Source organism: Harpegnathos saltator, unplaced genomic scaffold, assembly GCF_003227715.2.
Source record: "Harpegnathos saltator strain DR-91 unplaced genomic scaffold, Hsal_v8.6 scaffold794, whole genome shotgun sequence".
Lineage (NCBI taxonomy): Eukaryota > Metazoa > Arthropoda > Insecta > Hymenoptera > Formicidae > Harpegnathos > Harpegnathos saltator.
Window position 1 is genome coordinate 112786 of NW_020230642.1, and position 18487 is coordinate 131272.

Genomic DNA, 18487 nt, shown 5'->3' on the forward strand with positions numbered 1-18487 from the left:
TATTTGGCGATCCCGAAAGGAAGAAAGGAAATCGGCGTTGCAGAAGCGACGCGCGCGCCTCGAGGATCGTAAAGCAGGATAAAGAGGTTAACTGTTGCGCCGCGCTAAAAATACCTCCGTCGCGCGCGCCTTCGCACCTCGCTCGCTTCCGTCCACTGCATCTCACGAGGAAACATATGGAGGTGTCGCTCGAGCCGAGTTTCGCGGCTTTTCGCTACTTTTCACGGGGCATCGGGAAACGGGAGACGCGCATTTTCTTCTCTTTTATGCGCTTTCCCGCGCGTTTAGCGGCCGAAGCGAACCCTCGAAAAATATCCCCGGTGGGATCGAACGCGTGCGCGTTCAACTGCGCATTCTGTTTTATTTATTTATTTATTTACTTATTTATCTTGCTCATCTTTAATCGCTCCGCGATCCACTATCCACAGTTTCTCAGCGCTCCTTTGTCGAGTCCTACGCGCTCGTAAGCTCCTTGCTCCTCGAGGTGAACCCTTGGACTACATACAATACTACGTACAATCGAAGGACAACAAGCGCGCGATAATCTCGCCTTTTCTCACGGCGTGTCCACGCGCCGCGAAATATACCTCGTTATTTTTTCTAGCTCCGGCAATTTTGGTGGTGTCCTTTTTACCATCGAAAGAGAGACACCAGCATCGTCAAAAAGCTTGCCAGCCTCGCCATCGTCGAATTACATCCGCCCGTTTCTTTTTGCTCGCGCTTGGTCGTCATATTTATACCCGCTATTTTTACCGGTCATCCGCTTGCGATACCTCGAAAACTCGCGCGAAAGGATCGCTTTTGCACGGCCGGCGGAGATGAAATTCGTGTTTACGTTGTTAAGCCGGGGCATAATTCGAGCAGGTCGAGGTGACTTTCGCAAAAAGAAAAGAGGAGAAGAAAAAAAGAAGGAAAAGGAAAAAGAAGAGGGAGAACTAAATGAACGTTGTGCAAGTGAAACTTCGCGGTGAAGACTTCCCCGCGGTGAAGACCGGTTACAGCACACGGTGTGCGCCGAGCGATTTCAATGGGCGGACGACAACACGGCAGAAGAAGTCGAGTGCGGTCGTGAAGATACGCCGCGCCGCGCCGCGCCGCGCGCGGAATAATCCCCATGTTCGGCCGCGTTACAATTTGCGTATCGATCATGCGCGCGACTCGTCGCATCGCACACACGCAGGTGTGACTTCCGAGGTGTCTTTATTCCCAGAAACGGCAGACTAATTCGGAGGTTCGCCTGCCTCGTCAACAGCCTCGTCAACCGCTCTCCGCTCCTTCTACTCCTCCCCCCCCCCGTCCGCCCCCGAAATCGCACTCGCTTCTCCGCGAGCCAGGTAAGAAATAGCAGCCAGGTGAGAGAGCATTCCGAGTGTGCTCTCGCGGCGGCAAAGAGACCGTTGACCCGCCACGTGGAGTAGCACGTGCATTCGCACGAGAGATTTCACGCGAGGGAGAACGATCGTTAGTAACTATCGCCCGGTTCTGCCGGTGCGCGCCGGGAGCAAGGAACTGCTAATGCGACCGACGCTCGTTAGAAATCTCTCACGTTCCTTGCGCCACGCGGCACTCGCCTGGCCTAATCGCTCGTTAGACAAGTCACGTGCCGCGAACGCCACGCTGAATTCGCCCCGCACGACGACGACTCCGCTTGGGAATAGCCCGAGCCGAGGTGACGACCGCGTCCCGGCTGCCGGGGAGTGCCGCGTGTCGCCGATGACGCTCTCGTGCTTTGCACCTGCACGAGCGTGTCTCGATCCTTCGACTTGCGTGCGAGAGATTATACTAGCCCGCTCTCGTCCGTCTGCCGACATTCGGAGAACGAACTGCCCCGCAACAAACTGGTCCACGGTCTCGCGTGTTGTACGAGGATAAAAAAAGAACTGGAAAGGATCCTTTTCTCTCTCTCTCTCTCTCTCTCACTCTGCATCTTAATAACCGTTAGACCGTCGACTGGCGGCCGTCCTGACGGTTTTATCACCTCCGAAAATTGGCGACTCGATTCGCGCGCGCGAACCAGTCGGAGTAACTCGCTGTCACGGGAGAGGCGTTTCGCAAAATAATTTCTTAGCCGGACAGGTAGCGAGAGAGTGAGAGAGAGAGAGAGAGAGAGAGAGAGAATCGAGGTGCGAGCGCGCAATAGAATTCGCGAGCGAGGGCCGAACGAGGCGCGGCAGCAAGTATAGAAGCCGAATGAAAGAGCGGAAGAAAGAAAAAAAGCCGAGCATCAAGTTTTCGGTCATTAGATACTCATAAAACGCGATATCCCCGCGTAGCGAGCGTGAAAGAGTCATTCTTGTTCGCTTGCGGTTCCAAGAAGTCCGGTTAGAATTTAGGCTACGAGGAGCTCCTACCCGAATCTGGAACGCCTCGGTCGTTGGCCTTGTCTTCGATTCCCTGCCTTCGAGATTTTCGGCTGCGACTCTCTGTGTGTATGCGTGATTGTACGTCTGCATGTTAAAAGAAGCAAGCTTTTATCTAACGCACATCTAGACCGGTTCGCACCGAACCTCCGCTCCGGTGTCGACCCTTGCAAATCGCGTGAGAGACCGTGCGCGTCCGGCAATTTCGCGCCATGACGAGCCCATGGGATACGCGGAAGAAGAAGAAGAAGAAGAAGAAGAAGAAGAAGAAGAAGAAGAAGAAGAAGCAGCGACCGAAATGCGAGCTAGAGACGTCGTCGTGTGGCAACTTTGTTGTTTATTTTTGTGCGACGTTTCCAGCAATGACGGTGCTACACTCTTGTGGTTGTTTCTTTGGTCGGCCTAAAGTAGAATCGACGTCGTTTCGCGCGCGAACCCTGCTGAGGGACAAACCAAGATCCTACTTCTCTCCGGTAACTTTACGTAACAGGATCACGGAACGGGATTTCCAGGATGATGGATGGCGAGATGGCGAACAGGGGATGACACTCATTGTATCACAAACGCAACAATGTGTCGTCGCATATCGCGTAATTGACAAGTATCAAAGGAAATACCCAGCTGTCGCGTAATCAGCGCAGTCAATTCAACAATTGACCTGCCGCGCGATCCCCCACGGCTACTTGCACGCGCGAATGTTCGTCCTCCGTTTTGCTGCTGAAAGACCGAACCGCGATTTTTGTCGCCGCGTCGATTTGTTTAATCGTTCATCGGCGCTCGATGGCGATCGCGGGGTCGCTACCGTTAATTTCGCGCGCGCGCTTATAATTGCACGCCTTTTTCTCTCGCCTCGAACGTGCGCGCGGGCCGGGCGAAGATCGAGGCGAGGAGGAGATGGGGCCCCGGACGTGCGGCGGAGACGGGGAGGTCCGGAGGGAAAGGCACGAAACGATTCGAAGATAATATACCGATGTACTGAATTACGCGGCCGGCTACCGAATCATTTTGACCCACATCCGCGGATCGCCGTCGCCTCGAGGCGTCGGGATGCCGGAGATCCGATCAGGCGCCTTCTTCTCGGGCGCTCCTTTGTCGGGTCCGCCGAGTCGGCGGTGCTCTGCTCGTTTTCGGAACGGCGGAACGGCGATACGAATGATGCGTCGCGATAGAGAGGATCTAAAAAACTACCCAACTGTCTTGCGCGGTTAATCAACGATCGATTGATCGGCGGCGACTTCTCCCGTCTCTATCAGGCCTCTGGGTCTCTCTTCGCCAATCGTGGATTCGCGTTGCAGGAACGCGAGTGACGACGGGAAGATGCAGCACAACGACCCCAAGATTTCTAAGACGAATAAATAAATAAATATATATATATATATATATATATGCATGTAACAAAGCGTTCTTCCCGGAAATTTCCCGCCGCTAGAAGAAGAAGACGGTTCCTTTTGCGTACACCGGAATCTCTGATAGCCGAAGCTTAATTAGTATTTTTCCCGCGCGCTTCCCGCTACGCAAATGTATCTTGACGTACAAGCTGCAATCACTCGTGATAATAATTCCATCGCAGCTCGCCCATTTTTCGTGAGGCGCTATCATGAGTCGCGACGGTTGCGGAGAAGATAAGCCGAGCGCGATTTGTATTCAGGCTGTGCTCGCGCGATTATATAGTTGGTGCTCTCGGCCTAAATAGTTTTCCGAAACGTCGCCGTCCCTGCGGTATGACGGTGATAATCGATGTCGCTAATTAATTCGCGGGCGGCGCTAATCTGCCGCTACACGGAGATTACCGTTAAAGGAGGATGCGGGAAGCGTTTACGCGCTTGTAAAAGCCGCACGCTCGGCGCGTCTCACCGATTTCCCGAGATAAACATCGGATTTGCATATCCGGTGGCCAAAAGCTCCGCTCCGGTGAATGTATCAGACGCGGAAAAGGCTCGCGTATATATATATATAAAGAAAGGAACGACACCCAGTCATGCCAGACCAAGTGGTGCTCCAGTTCGGAACAAAGGAACAATGGGCGCGACGCGAATAATTTTATTGCTCGCAGCGATAGGCGCCGGCTCAGGACGACTGCCGGCTAAGAGTCATCGGGAGTCCCGCGCGAATCATCCTGTGCCGCCCGACCCGCGCTTCGACGGAGTCTTCGAGGACGGCCACAATTACGAGGAGATCGGTAATCGAATTTTCAGCGGCAACTTCTTCAACTTGAGAATCTATTTCACGCGAGAATTTCGCCTCCGCAGCTGAGCGCGTAAACTCGTGGAAGCCGGATGACGCGGAGAATGTTTGGGAACTGAGTGGCCTGCACGAGGGCGACATAATGATCCACCCGGACAGCCAATCGTGGAAAAATGGCCTCCTGGACGCCACCGCGCGATGGCCCGGCGGTATCGTGCCCTATTTCATAGTGGAGGGCGATTTCGGTAATATGCCCTGCGTGTCTTCGCGAGCTATTATCAGCAATCTGCCTGCACGCTTAGTAATAAGTACAGCCTCGTGTAATCATTGCTGCACAGACCAGGACCAAGTGAAACTGGTCGAGGAAGCCATGGAGGAGTATCACGAGAAGACCTGTTTGCGTTTCCGCCCTTACAAGGACTCCGATGAGGATTACGTCAAGATTCAGGCGAAAAATTCAGGCTGCTGGTCCCTGGTGGGTCGTCACAATCACGGGCAGGTGCTAAATCTGCAGAATCCCGGATGCGTTCATCACGGTGTGGTCGTGCACGAGATCATGCACGCCTTAGGCTTCTACCATCAGCAGAGCGCCGCGGACCGAGACGACTGGGTCACCATACACTGGGACAACATCAAGTTCGGTACGAGCGCTTGCTGGACGAGCAATCGCGACGTCACAACGCGTCGCGATTGTCCGGTATATTCAATCGGCTGGCACCTTTCACGCGCATAAATTCCAAGCTGGCCAGATCGGACCAACGCGATTCCCTGCTTCGCTAATTTATATGTTTTCACAAGTAATTTCCAGATCGCGCGTGTGTTACGCAATCGAGCATTATTAATGCTTTTTTTACAGGCAGGGAGCACAACTTCAACAAGTATGATAACCGCACTATCACCGATTACGGCATCAGTTACGATTACAAGAGCGTCATGCACTACAGTTCCCATGCCTTCTCCAGGAACGGAGAACCTACTATTACGCCGAAGGTAACGACCGCGCGCGCGGCACCTGCGATGGTTCTATCGATTTCGGTCTGTTCTAAATGTTTACGCCGATTCGCAGAAAGAGAAGGTAAAACTCGGCCAACGAGACGGACTCAGCGAGAAGGACGTGGCCAAAGTGCAGGCAATGTATAAAGAGCAATGTGGCGTTCGCGAGCCGGAAGTAATCGGTAGCAGCGAGTCCTCCGAGGAGATTTCCATAGAATGGATGTTCGACAAAATTCACGCGATATAAGACGGTCGGATTTACACGTCACACGTGTGTCAAACTTGTCAATATGCACGGTCCAATGAGTCACGATGCTGTTGAAATTCTGTAAGCGATTATCGTGTTTATGCCTATATAGATACAAATTTGTTTATTACACTTGGCGCGACTTATAAAAATATCACAATATTTCAAAATTCGTGTCACAGTAAAATTATCAGTCTGTCTAAAAATAAAACATTTAAACTCATGACCTCAAGGCGATCAATAAGGCACGTCAATGGATGACAAGAGTCGAGTTTGATCCCTAAAATTATTCTCCTCGTTTCGTCCTACAATAAAATAACATCAATTGGCAGGATTTTTCTACTAATTGTAATACGTCAGTTGTTTCAATTCAGTTACGGCATCCTTGGCGGCCTGAAATGACATTTATTTAAACAGAGTTACATTTGCGTGTACGGCATTTTTAATCCTACGTGCATTTTCTCGCAAGTTTTGAGGACATATTTTTAATTTTTTACCCATTTTCGACCTTTACTCTTTCTTTCCTGGATATAGCGATACCTTTTTCTACTAAGAGAAATTATCTCTTTGCTGATAAGCAAAATTTTATTACGTTTACTCTTTAAATCTTCATTATTTTATCACTGCGTTATGTTTAAGTCGTAATCTTCTATTCGTTAAACATGCAAATATATTTGATTGTAGATAATATAATGTGTTTGTAAATATGACAAGCAATCAGAATATCGATCATATTATATCATCTACTCACGTTTCGCACAAACTCATCCTCGTCCTCCATTAAATCCTCAATGTGATTCCTCAATGAGCTATCCCACACTTGCTGCAACGCTCTGCAGCAAAATCTACCCAACAGCCTGACCATTGTGCACGTTCTTGCTCGCAAGTTGGTTCGTTGATGATTAAGGAGCTTCTTGAATTGTTCCACTGAAGCTCCTTGAACGAAGACACGAGCGCTCACACGTGTGTAACCCGTAAAATCAGAAGAATTGCGCAAAGCAATTCCTCAGTGACTCACCTGGCTCTTTCGTACGCAGCACGACTGCCTCCACCAGCTCAGCGTACTCTGGCTGAGACCGTAGTATGTTATTCAAAATCGCAACGAGATCCGCAACGACTCTCGCCTTCCTCTTTTCCAAGGTTAGCAGTTGCTGCAGAAGTGGCATTCCGTTCACGATGTAAACGGCGTCGCAAAACTGCATGAGAAATTGGTCTTGCTCGTGAACCAATCTACAAAGGACCAGCATCGAATATTCGAGAGCCTGCAGCTCGTCCGCGGACAGGGAGGATGCCGGTCTCGTTTCCGTGTTTGACTCACTTTCGGAACGTTCCGACATCAGCAGTTTTATCGCGTAAACGAGATTCGGTACTACTCTCACGTCCAGGTAAACCTGCTTGATCTTGCCGAGGTTCTCCTTACTGACCGGCACGGTGAACGGCAACGACAATAGACAAGCTACGTACTCGACGACTCGAGAACTGGCTGCCGAATTTCTCAGAGGAGAAACGAAGACGGAGACGCAGTTTTGTTGCAGCATCGAGTCAACCTCGCCTTCCATTATCTCTTCCATCGAGCTCTGCAGAAACGCGACCCACTCTTCGTTCTCGATCGGCCTCTCCACCGCTTTCGGATCCCAGTCTGGCAGTCTTGCGTGCTTCTTCGAGTTTCTCTCGCCAAACTCTTGCTCATAGTCGATGCTCAAGCTGCTCTGCTTGCAATCACCATCCCCGTGCGTCTGGTCCACGTGTGAGGAGCATTTTTCTGCATGTTGATGACCCACGTTAACCCCGTCGCCCTGGGCATTAGCGTGATGCGTCTCCGGGTCTACTTGTGGCCCCGAGTAATTATCAGCCGTTTGCTGTTGAATAGATTTAGGGTAACAACCCTCGGTCGGCTGCAAATTCTGCTGCACGTTCGCGTTGTGCGGGCAGTCGCTCTGACATATCGCGTGATCGGCAGCTAAGAGATCGCTTCTCAGAGATGCCCTGAGGCTGAGATTTCCCAACAGAACATCTACGCTGGCGCTGGAATCAGTGCCGCTTGGTTCACTACGACGTAATGCCTGACAGTGGTTTATCCCATACTGACAATAAGCGGGAGAAATTGGGTAACCTGGTTGCGACAGGCACGTTCGCTGACGGTACTTGCCCTCTTGCTCCTGCATCTTTTGAACCGCTCTCTCCACAAATCTATAGGAGCGTGAAGGAAGTCTAGTTAAGAAAGACGCATCGTGCGCACGTGATTCTGGACGAGCAATTATTTATATTATCGCTGTTATACTTGGACTGATTCGCAGAGCGTATTGCCAGGCTCTGTAACTGCTGCTGTTTTGCTCTCGCTTGACTCGCGGATAACGGAGTTGTGAACGGAGTGGGCACAGTACCACCGACTATTATAATCCGATCCTTGACGAACGGATGTTCGAGGAGAGCCGGCCAAGTTAATCGCTGGGACGGATCTTTCTGAAGTAATCCCTGCGTGTGTTCGTTGAAATTCATTGTGAGTCATACGCTGAATTAATGCTCCGTCAAATCCGTCGCTCCTAAATAAATATTCCTACCTGCAAGAAGCTCTTGCAATTTGACGAGATGAAATCTGGCCACTTTATCGCTTCGAATCTGATCAATTTAACCAAGTGCAGGATCGAAGTCGTTTGGAACGGAGGAGAGCCTACCACCAATTCGTAAATTATACAACCTAAGGACCTACAAGCCGAAATAATTTTTAAGCGTGCTTAAACGCAAATCAGGTATACCTAAGTCACAGTAAAGTGTAAAGTAGGACTGCAGTTTTTACCACAAGTCGGCATTGTGATCATAAGGACATTCCTCTATGAGTTCTGGTGCCATGTACAATGGTGTACCTTTGATCGATGTAAGTACGTGAGTACCAGTGCTCATACTACGAGCAAATCCAAAATCACACAGCTTGGCCACGCCATTCGCCTCCAGAAGAACATTTTGTGGCTTGAGGTCTCTAGTGACATTAATATCGTTATCATTTGTGCTTATATCACACACACACACACACACACACATACCAGTTCCGCACGCACGGACACAAACCTGTGCAGCACTCGGTTGGAGTGCAAGTAATAAAGAGCGGACACGAGATCGCAAGCTATCACTTGCGCTCTTTCCTCGGACAGTCTGCCCTCCTTATCCAGGATCTCATAAAGTTCCTTATCCGCATACTCTGTTATAACCACGATCTAGATCAGATATTCTACAAAACATCTAGACGTTTCTCATTTGCAAGCGTAGCTATAATTAGAAATACCTCATTGTCCGTCTCAAACGAGTCTATCATTTGCACGATATTTGGATGGTGCAAATGACGTTGAATCTCGCACTCCTGCCGCAAGCTCTTCAGCTCTTTAAATGACCTGCCGCGCTGCAGGGGTGAAGTGCACCAACGCACCAACATTAGTCATGAGTGTGAAATGGGGGAGTTATTTATAAACCTCTCTCTCAACTTTCACACAGAGCACACGTACCTTGCGTATTATTTTGAAGGCCACAACCTCGCCGTCCGACCGCTTCTTAGCTTTATACACCTGCCCGAAAGATCCCTCTCCGATCTGTCTCAAGATTTCGTACTTCTTCATGTTGAAACTTATCAAATAGATACAACGTTCAAACTGTATATATTAAAAAAGTGCGCTCCTCGTGTACGCACAGCATGCGCATGCGACGAAACAAAATACGCTCAACGCACACGAGAGATAGAGTGTGCGCTGAATAGAGACGGAAAATTAAATGCGCGAAAATCAACAAAAACGCGAGGGCACAGATTAACGGTCTATGCTCCTCTCTTCATCTCCTACTACCAACATCGGTGAGACAGCAGTAAAGACTCTAGTCTTGTGAGAGAATCTTGTGCAGCTTGAAAAATGCTGTGCACTAACGCCCCCTCTCGCCATACATCGTGACTAGAGTTAGAGATGGTAAATGAAAATCAATCAAAACTTGGCCGAAAAATGAGGCAAAAATTCCGACTGCGTAAAAAAAAATTATATTTTTCACACGGTTATTTGTATTTTGCGTAATATATCATCCAAAAATCGCAGTAATATTTATTATTAAAGAGTTAAAAGTGATCCGGCCAAGATAAAATACGAAATTGTATTTAGTGCTGAATTCTTTTTTATTTTTCAGAGAATTATGGTTGGTAAAAAAATTCATATTCATACATGTATTAACTTTTCGATAAGAATTTTACTACTTTGCTTCTTGCATTTGATTTACGGATCCGTGTACAGGAGAGGTATATGAGCGCTCTTGTGTGATCAATATTTTTTATTCTTCTCTTGTCGTTTATGATCACTACTGTGTTGTTTCGTACGATGTCTCTCGGACGATCTCTCACGATCGCGAGACTTGTGTTTCTTTTTGCTCTCTTTATCCCTGTGTCTGTCTTTACTTCGATGCCTCTCTTTTTTATGCGAGTTCCGATCTTTCGAATAGAAAGATTCTTTATGTTCGTTGTATCTATGCTTCCTGCGCAATTCGCTATATTCATCTACATATTTCTCCTGTTTATCTCGATCTCTTGATCGATGATGACTCTTCTTCTCCGAACGTTCTCTCCTCGAGTCATCTCTTCTGCTATAGCAGTGGCCGTTTCTCTCGCTGGTATTGGGATCGTCATAGTTTTGCGGCGAGTCATGAAACACTTTATACAAATAATCGCTTCTATCTGCTTCTGTCGTTTCATAATTCGAATCGTCCGTTTTAGCTTTCTGCATATCTGTTGTATCTCTAGAATTAGCTTGCTCAGAAATATACTCTGTATACATTTCCATCTGTTGATTTATCACTTCTCTGAGTACTTCAACATGAGATTTTTTGTTTGTATGGACACCTCTGTGCTTGGCTCTACGTCTCTTTAAATTACGCTCCTGCATCAATATTTCTAAGAAAGACAGCTCCTTGTCTTTTTTCTCTTCTGGTTTCCTGTTGAAGATGTTGACACATTGCATAAAATATAAAATAGTTACTGAACATACATATTTTCTACTTATTATAAACATTAGACAATCGAGCTTACAAGTTGTTAATGTCCGAAATGTCTTGCCCAATATCTGGTTTTGCAGTATTGGCAATAACATAATCATAAAACACTCTCCTTTCATCTCTGGTGAAATCTGTCACAAGTCTATCAGATGTATGCGGTATTAATCGCTCACCCGTACCTATCATCAGTGTTAAGAATTTACAAATTTGAAAATTGTAACAATATAACAATAAAGTACAATCAAGATATAGTAACAGTCTACAGTCTGAGATTTTTGTTGATTGTATTACTAAGCAGGAAAATGAAATGTATAGATTAAATTGCACATGTCAAATAATATCAGACGATACATGTACAAAAATGTTTTATAATATTTCCTTTATATAATTAAATACTGATCAAAGGATATGCAAAAGGATATATTGATTCCGCACCAAGTACAACACTCATAACTCGCTGGAAAAAATCAAATCATTTAAGATGCATAAGAGCGCACATCATAGACCTGTGTACTTTTACTAACCAGTTTGTATTGTTGGGTCTTGTTGTTTGGCCTTCCTCAGAACTTCATTTTGTAACTGTTCATCTACATCAAGCATTTCATACTAGTAAAATTTTTGTTACATTCTGTAAAGACCTGACAATTGTTCTACCCAGAAGTTGCTTACCAAATTTTACAGAAAATGATGAATCTATTGGCAATGTTTGTTCAGAAAATGGTAAATCTGATCCCTCATAACCTGCAGTTTTCCACTGACAAGAAATAAGATGGTCATTCAGCGAGTCTTCTACTAATTGGTGTGATGGATTATACGGACATGTAAGATACTCTTTGTCCTGTCGGAATAAAATGGTTAAACCATGTAGTGTCACTGTGTACGTATTTCTTTTTTTTTCTTATATTATATTTACCGCATTTGTCACACTCTCCACTGTCCAACCTAATGTGCCAACGATATCAGCAATTTGTTTGTTAACTGCATCAGTGAAACTTTTCAATTCTTCTAGTTGTTCTTCACGAGAATCAGTTATATCTTTCAACATATCCATTTTAAATCTGAACAATTATTTATTATATTAAATCTAGCACACTTAATGTGCCCAGCAAGATACTTGGGCATAAAGCTTAACACAGATTTTAGATATGTTCTTCTTCTTCTTCTTCTTCTTCTTCTTCTATACTGGCTCCGGGGGAAAATAGGTGTCCCCATACGCCATTCCCAATTTCAGGTATGTTCTTGTTACGTATGTCCAATGGAAAGGTCTCTTTCCAAGAAATTCCCAGAGAACAGGTTTCTGATTGGATGCTGAATACGTTTTTCAATTGGATGTTGGAAACTTATCGGGAACAAAGTTTCCCAATGCATTTTCAATTTCTGAAACTTAATATTTTATCTGAGAGTGCAAAGGGATATCAATTGTAAATTATTTTAAAAAATTCTGAATAAAGCTGTACTGCAAAATTCGTTTGTCCAATCATCCATGAAACTGTGATAATTATCTATATTTGGTACAAAATTTACCAACAGACGGTTATTTATAACTCAAGTTGTTGAGTTTTTCATCGTATACTTTATACGTTCAATTCAATAGAACCAACGTTCTTTATTTTTATTTTATTGGCGTTAACATATACATATTTTGTCGTGTTTGACAAAATTTAAGATCCGTTCAGCGGAGATTCAAACCTCGCGTCATTCGAGCTTTCTACAACGCCGCTGGATGGCATCAGGCAGCCTGTTGGCCACACTTTGTACATTTTGTATACTTGCTGTCATTTCAAAGTGTAGTTTCAAGTCTCCGCTGTGAGACACCACTGTCTTAAAATCTGTATTATAACTCAATAACAACTTGCTATTTTTACCTTCGATTTTTATGATTTAACAGCAAGTCAGACATTTTAATTTTTAAAAAATACTACCTAACGGCGGTTAGTCAGCGGCCCTTTTATTTTCAAGTCTTCAAATCTCGGTGAGTCATATTTTTCATCCAACTGTTGTTTCAAGATTGAATAATTCGATAAAAAAAAAAAACGTGCTGCAATTATATGCAAATTAAAGCGAAAGGTCTTTGGAGATGATACGAATGTCACTGTATAGTGTGTTGCTTTTCGCTTGGATTGTGCAAATTGACAAACTCGAGAGAACATGTCTGAGAACTGGGAGATTTCACGCTGTGAAATATTTTCCGCGCGAGCCATCTCGTTTCTGCCTATGCTTTACTCATTCTCCTCGTGAATTAACGTAGATAAAAAAAGAGGAAAGTCGAGCGAATAGTGCGCAAACATCGCAATCCCGCGATAAATTCGCGTCGCCTCGCATTTCAACAGCATTTCAACGACCTTGATCAAGCTGTAATTATGTAGGAGGAAACGTATCTGCAAACGAACGCTGTCACCTCGAATACACGCTATCGAAGAGAAACCGGATCCGGTTAACGTGGCCTCCCATGGTGATCAAGGAAGCGCTTGTTAAAGCAGTCATCGTAAGCGCATAGACCTGTTTCGATTCCACTGTCCGACGAGTACGACTTAACAATTCCGAGCCGAGCGTTTCGGACAATGAGGTCTGGATCGCACGAAGATGTACATTGAAATTTCATTCAAGCCTGCGAAGAAATATTACGATATTCCTCATAGAGTGCTCTCACGGAGCAAGAGGGTGGTGTGTCCCTTCCTTTCATTAGGATCTGTGCAAGCTCGATAACGCGACCTTAGCGGCGACGTCGCTCCGCGTCCGTTTCAGAAACTCGACAGAAGCGGTCATTTAGTGATTTAAGCGCTTCAATTAGAGGCAGCCGGCGGAAGTCACGGGAGAGTCCTCGCGACGATAAATCGACCGCGAGTATTCCCGACTTCGGCCGGAAAGAAAAGAAGAATCACTAGCTGCCGTGAATCAAAACGACAGGTACAAAAGGCAAGACAAAGTGCCTTCTCGCCGCGAGAGAACCAAATTCGCGTGCGAATCGCGCGGATGTTCCCGTCGGCGTCTCCGTCGAGAAAGGGGAACGTAGGAGTACGAGGGCGAAGATCGGGGCGGAGGGGGCGAGTGGACAGGGGCAAGAGAGACAGAGAGGAGACGAAAGAGCGAGATAAAGAGAGTCGCGGAAGAGAGCCGCGAGGGTGGCGGCAGGGGGAGGGCAGGAGAAGAGAGAGGAGATGGGCGGGAGAGGGAGAGTGAGAGAGAGAGAGAGAGAGAAAGAGAGGCAGAAGGGGGGAGGGCGAGAGAGCGAAATGGCTCTCGACTGCCGCTACCAGACAAAGAAGCCCGTCAAGCACGATGATGGACGCCTTCATGAACGACCCTACGGAGCCCCGTACATCACTTTTATTACCGCCGTCCTCATTTTCATATTTCATATTTACATTTCTAGACCGCCGTAAATCAGCGAATTTATGGGTAATTAGGCCTTTGTGCCGTGTGGACCCACACCGCGACTGCCAGGGGCTCGGGGGCTTATCGAACGATACGGAGTGAGCTGCCGCGGCGGCGGCGGCGGCGGCGGCGGCGGCTTATACCGCGGTGAAGAGAGGGTGGACTTCTCCCTTTCGCATCCCCGCGGCACACACAGCGCGCGTCGACAGCGTCGAATCCGCGCGCCGTCGTCCCTTACTCCGCCGGAGAAACGAGGAGAATGACTTTTCCCGACGAGTTTTCCGAGGCGTAGCCACCGGAGGAGAGCCGTGGGAGAGGAGCGCGCGCGCTCCTCGAGTGTGCGCCTCTCCAAAGAGGATTCCAAAGTTCGCGTGCGCGCGCGGTGCGAGCAGCGCGCTCGCCAAGTTTCCGCAAGTAATAAAAATCTAGGGCAGATTGGAAGGATTGTTCAATTTTATTTACCGCGATGTCCGCCCCGCGCGGAAAAACCCGTGTTAAAACTTTTACATTCCCTTTGTTAAAGCCAGACCTCGCCCGCCCCTCGCCACCCTCGCCTGCCTGGTTATCGCGCTTATTGCGCCTGTCGCGCGATGCGCCCGCTGAAACTCGGCGGCTCTCCTTCCGCGGCTGACGGCGCCGATCGAGCGCGAAATTGACCGCGCATATAGATTAGAATTAGATGCACTCAGCCCGCCATCGAGTGCCGCCGAGTGGGACCACGCGAAAGAGTGGGCGAACAAACAAACGAGACGCTGGCAAATCTCGCGCGTTTAGGCTGGCCGACCCCGGCGACTTGGATTCCTGCATTTTCGCTCACTTGAAGAGACACTCGCGCACCATCGGTCTTCTAGTGATCAAGAAATGAGGGGGAATCGTGACTCTTCCTCATGCGACAGCTATTGACTTTCACGCGAAGATGGACTTTTCCATTCCAAGACGACGCGTCATGTAACAGTCGAGTCCCAGTGACGGAAAATTCGCACGTCGACGAATGCCAGCATTTCGAGCCGTCGCGCTCGCGCGGAGAAGGCGCACGCTAACGGCGAGCTACGAGCCGTTGAGCGTATTACGGCCTCATAAAGGCCTCCGTTAATATTTAATAGTACGTTTTAATGGTGCACGCAGGTGCGAGTACATCGTGTCGTCTACTTTCCGCCCTCCTCGCGCGCCCTAAGTATCTGTTAATGACGGCTTACAACGAAACGGCCAGAGTTCCCTCCTTCGGCTGTTCTTGCTCGTCGCGCGACTCGCGTGCAAGTAGCGCGGCGTTACGATGCTTCTTAAATTACAACCGTGTCAACGAGAGAGAAACGCGAGCGCGGGAGAGGCGCGTTGCTGCCCTGCTTGCCGGCCCTCTCAACCCTCCCGATCCCTCCTCGACTCGTCCCCATAAGCGGTCACGAGGTCGCTCATTTTCGACGGTAGCCAGCTGGGCGCGTCGGCTTTGCGGGCTGACCATTGGATTTTGTCAGAATTTTGTTAAGCTGTCGGCGTGACGCAGCGTGAAAAAAGGCAGGCAGGCAGAGAGGGAGGGAGGGAGGGATTAAGTCCGGCGAAACGAGCAGAGAGATCTGCAAATCCGTTGCATTTCACAGTCAAGGGCTAATGTCGATAAGACATTAATCATTAAATATGTTAAAACACTGCGCGAGCGTTGCGTCTATTTGCATATTTCATTTATAAATCGTGCGTCAAATCTTCATAACATATTTATTGCAGCCAAACGACGCGTTCAATTGCCAAATATTGATCAATATTGATAACTCTCGTGTGTAACGATACATCAGCGTCAGGACATTTGCATTCGCCGAATGCAAATTATTTGATTCGCGCTGCAATATTCGGCAAACCGTCTCTAAACATTTGTTGAATGTTTATCTGCTGCATTAGCAGCTTACAGTGCATATCTAAATGCGACCACTCGCCCAGTACTTGTCAAGCCGAGATAGGTAATGCATCGTACGGATCACGCGACGCGTATGACGATGTAATAATTTATACATCAAATGTGATAATTCTCTACGGTTGTACGTGACAAAAGACAGTAAAATTCGACGCGACCACTGCCCGGCCGAATGGACACGTCTCTGCCAACGGCCGCGAGCCCTCCCCCCCCCTCCCGCCCCCAGCAGTGCGTATAACAGCCGTTTGCGGGACAAAAGGAAGGGATCGCAAATTTCATTGCAACGCGTGCAAAAGTCGAGACGACCTCGCGTCCCGACGGGACATTTCTCCCTGTCGAAGGGAGAACACGGCCAGAAAGCAGAACGGCCGATCGGAAGACGCGGAGGAAGGAGACGGCCTCGTGCGAGCCCGTCAACGGGGGGCGTCGAGTCCGCGGATCGTTCGCGCGTCGATGAGGATTTGACTAACGGTCGCGTCGTCGTCCGGCTCAGGTTTAAATCAAGGGGGGTATCAACGTCTCGTAACCGTCAGTGCCTTGGATAAGCTATCGACGAACGCCGTTGTCGCGGCGAGCAAACGCGTTGTCGCGGCATAATTTCGACACGAAACGCCAGTGTGAATTATACGCGCGATTGTCGCGCGATATAACACGCAACGAAAGCGTGATGAACGATCGGCAGGGTGACCGCCGCTTTCGAAGCCACCGCCAGCCACCGCGACGCCTTCCCGCCCGGGCGGATTCGATATACGCCCCCGCTCCCCCCCCCTCCCGCCCCGCCAGCGACTCTTTCATTAGTCCGCGGCCACACGCTCGTTTCCCGGCTGACGTATCGCTCTGCCTTCGAAGAATAACAATCAATTGTTCCCCGGTGTATTATCGCCGTCTTGTACTTACGCCCCAGCGTCTCTCCGGCCGCGTATTTCATCGCGTATTTCATCGCGTATTTCATCGCGGCGGCTCTCGCACGATACGACCGCGGCCAATTCTCCAAATCATTCGCCGCAAACTTTGCAGTGGCGCGTTCCGCCGCTCCCGCGAATTAATCGCCGCCGCCCCGATCGCTCTTTCGGTTTATTTACCCTGGCGCTCGCGCGATCACGCTCGGGCGATGTGTGCGTGCTCGCGTGCGTGAGCGCGCGCGCGAGATTGCAGAGCGGGGACGGCGAGGCCCGACGATGACGACGACGACGACGACGACGACGACGACGACGACGAGTGCGATTCCACGCGATTAGCGCGGTCGATTTCTTTTTCTCTTCCACGCTTTTCCCGGAACGGTCTCTCCGACGGGCACGCTGTACGCGCACGACACGGCACGCGGGACGACGACTCGTGGAAGCCGTTAGTCCGCTTCATATCTTAATGAGAGCCGCTTGTCGTTTAAAGTTCGCCCGCTCCGCCGAAGGGGTAGCGCGCGGAGCCGTGCAAATCAGAACGGCGATTCTCTCCCTAAACCCTTTAATTAGTAGTCATAAATTGTGGCAATATACAGCTTGATAATGCCTCGCCCCGGCTAATTTATGCCTTCGAATTACACTCGCTCAACGGATCCCAAAGTTTTGCATAATCGTCCTTATTCCATCGCGATAGTCCCTTTCTATTAAACAACTTTCCGCGCGGAGGACGACTCTTGACTCTTTATGCGTGATGGGCCCCGATGCTAATCAATGATATACCGCGCATTTTGTACAATTTATGCCGCGCGATATAAATCGCGCGGTATAAATGTTCCGAATTCGGAATCGCGTCTCTCTCTCTTCCCTCCCCCCCCCCCGCCCACCGTGCCGCCCTTCCGCCGATCGTCCGCCGTCGATTGTCATTTGCACCGAGTAGTACTTCGACGAATCTCGCTGTCTGTTCTTTTTTCCTTCTTTCGCCATTTCTCGACAATTTCTCGGTCCTCCGCGTGAAGCCTCGCGCAGTCTGAAATCTTTCCGACGATTCGAAGCAAATTTATGTAAAATTAATCCATCCCTCTTCCTCTCCCTCACTTTCCTTCGAGAGACACGCGGTCCATTCTAAAATTCGCCCGCGCTATTTTCTCGCGTGTCGGGCGCGTTGGACGGCGTCCAAGTCGGCGACCGTCGCGAGATGTCCGTTAATTAATCGCGCGTTTACCAGAGCACAAATCGATTCCCTACGCACCGTGATCTCACTCTTATCGCTGCTCTCCGCCCCGCCCTCCCCCAGCCCGTCTATTTTTGTTCGCAGCTTCAACGGTTGGTTACCGTCTTTTTGTCCTCGGTAATCTATCGGCCGCACTTGAGACGCGAAACCCGCGGGCCGCGTTGTAAATTAAATATTAATCACCAAAAAGATGAAATCGCGCAAAGATGTATTCCTAAGGAGTGGACGTAATGTGCGTATATTTACTTTAGTACCCACCTGTTGCAGTAACCCAGTTTC

At 48.6% G+C, this 18487-nt stretch overlaps 3 protein-coding genes across 8 annotated transcripts; 1 reads left to right on the forward strand and 2 right to left on the reverse strand.

Annotated features, from left to right (window-relative positions):
- The first annotated feature begins 3997 nt into the window (after nucleotides 1-3997).
- Nucleotides 3998-5828, forward strand: LOC105192019 (zinc metalloproteinase nas-14). The gene is made up of 5 exons (XM_011155872.2): nucleotides 3998-4539; nucleotides 4610-4789; nucleotides 4883-5185; nucleotides 5401-5534; nucleotides 5611-5828. Exons 1-5 carry the CDS (start codon nucleotides 4098-4100, stop codon nucleotides 5782-5784), a joined length of 1233 nt encoding a protein of 410 aa, XP_011154174.2. The 5' UTR covers nucleotides 3998-4097; the 3' UTR covers nucleotides 5785-5828.
- A 33-nt stretch (nucleotides 5829-5861) lies between these two features.
- fu (STKc_STK36 domain-containing protein fused) lies at nucleotides 5862-9652 on the reverse strand. Of its 6 annotated transcripts, XR_003114151.1 has the most exons (10): nucleotides 9282-9652; nucleotides 9065-9178; nucleotides 8851-8996; nucleotides 8582-8761; nucleotides 8346-8490; nucleotides 8066-8259; nucleotides 6803-7974; nucleotides 6536-6720; nucleotides 6282-6433; nucleotides 5862-6177 (listed from the first exon to the last, which is right to left on the reverse strand). XR_003114151.1 is itself a non-coding variant. In XM_011155862.3 (9 exons), exons 1-9 carry the CDS (start codon nucleotides 9390-9392, stop codon nucleotides 6419-6421), a joined length of 2259 nt encoding a protein of 752 aa, XP_011154164.1. In that variant the 5' UTR covers nucleotides 9393-9652; the 3' UTR covers nucleotides 5862-6418. The 6 variants fall into 6 exon arrangements, 5 of the variants coding, with proteins under 5 accessions (XP_011154164.1, XP_019701055.1, XP_011154163.1 ...); XM_011155862.3 differs by having other exon boundaries at nucleotides 5862-6430; XM_019845496.2 differs by having other exon boundaries at nucleotides 5862-6433.
- Nucleotides 9653-9902: 250 nt separating this feature from the next.
- On the reverse strand, nucleotides 9903-12016 carry LOC105192009 (U11/U12 small nuclear ribonucleoprotein 48 kDa protein). The gene is made up of 5 exons (XM_011155860.3): nucleotides 11714-12016; nucleotides 11470-11638; nucleotides 11325-11387; nucleotides 10835-10979; nucleotides 9903-10740 (listed from the first exon to the last, which is right to left on the reverse strand). Exons 1-5 carry the CDS (start codon nucleotides 11849-11851, stop codon nucleotides 10074-10076), a joined length of 1182 nt encoding a protein of 393 aa, XP_011154162.2. The 5' UTR covers nucleotides 11852-12016; the 3' UTR covers nucleotides 9903-10073.
- Between the last annotated feature and the right edge of the window lie 6471 nt (nucleotides 12017-18487).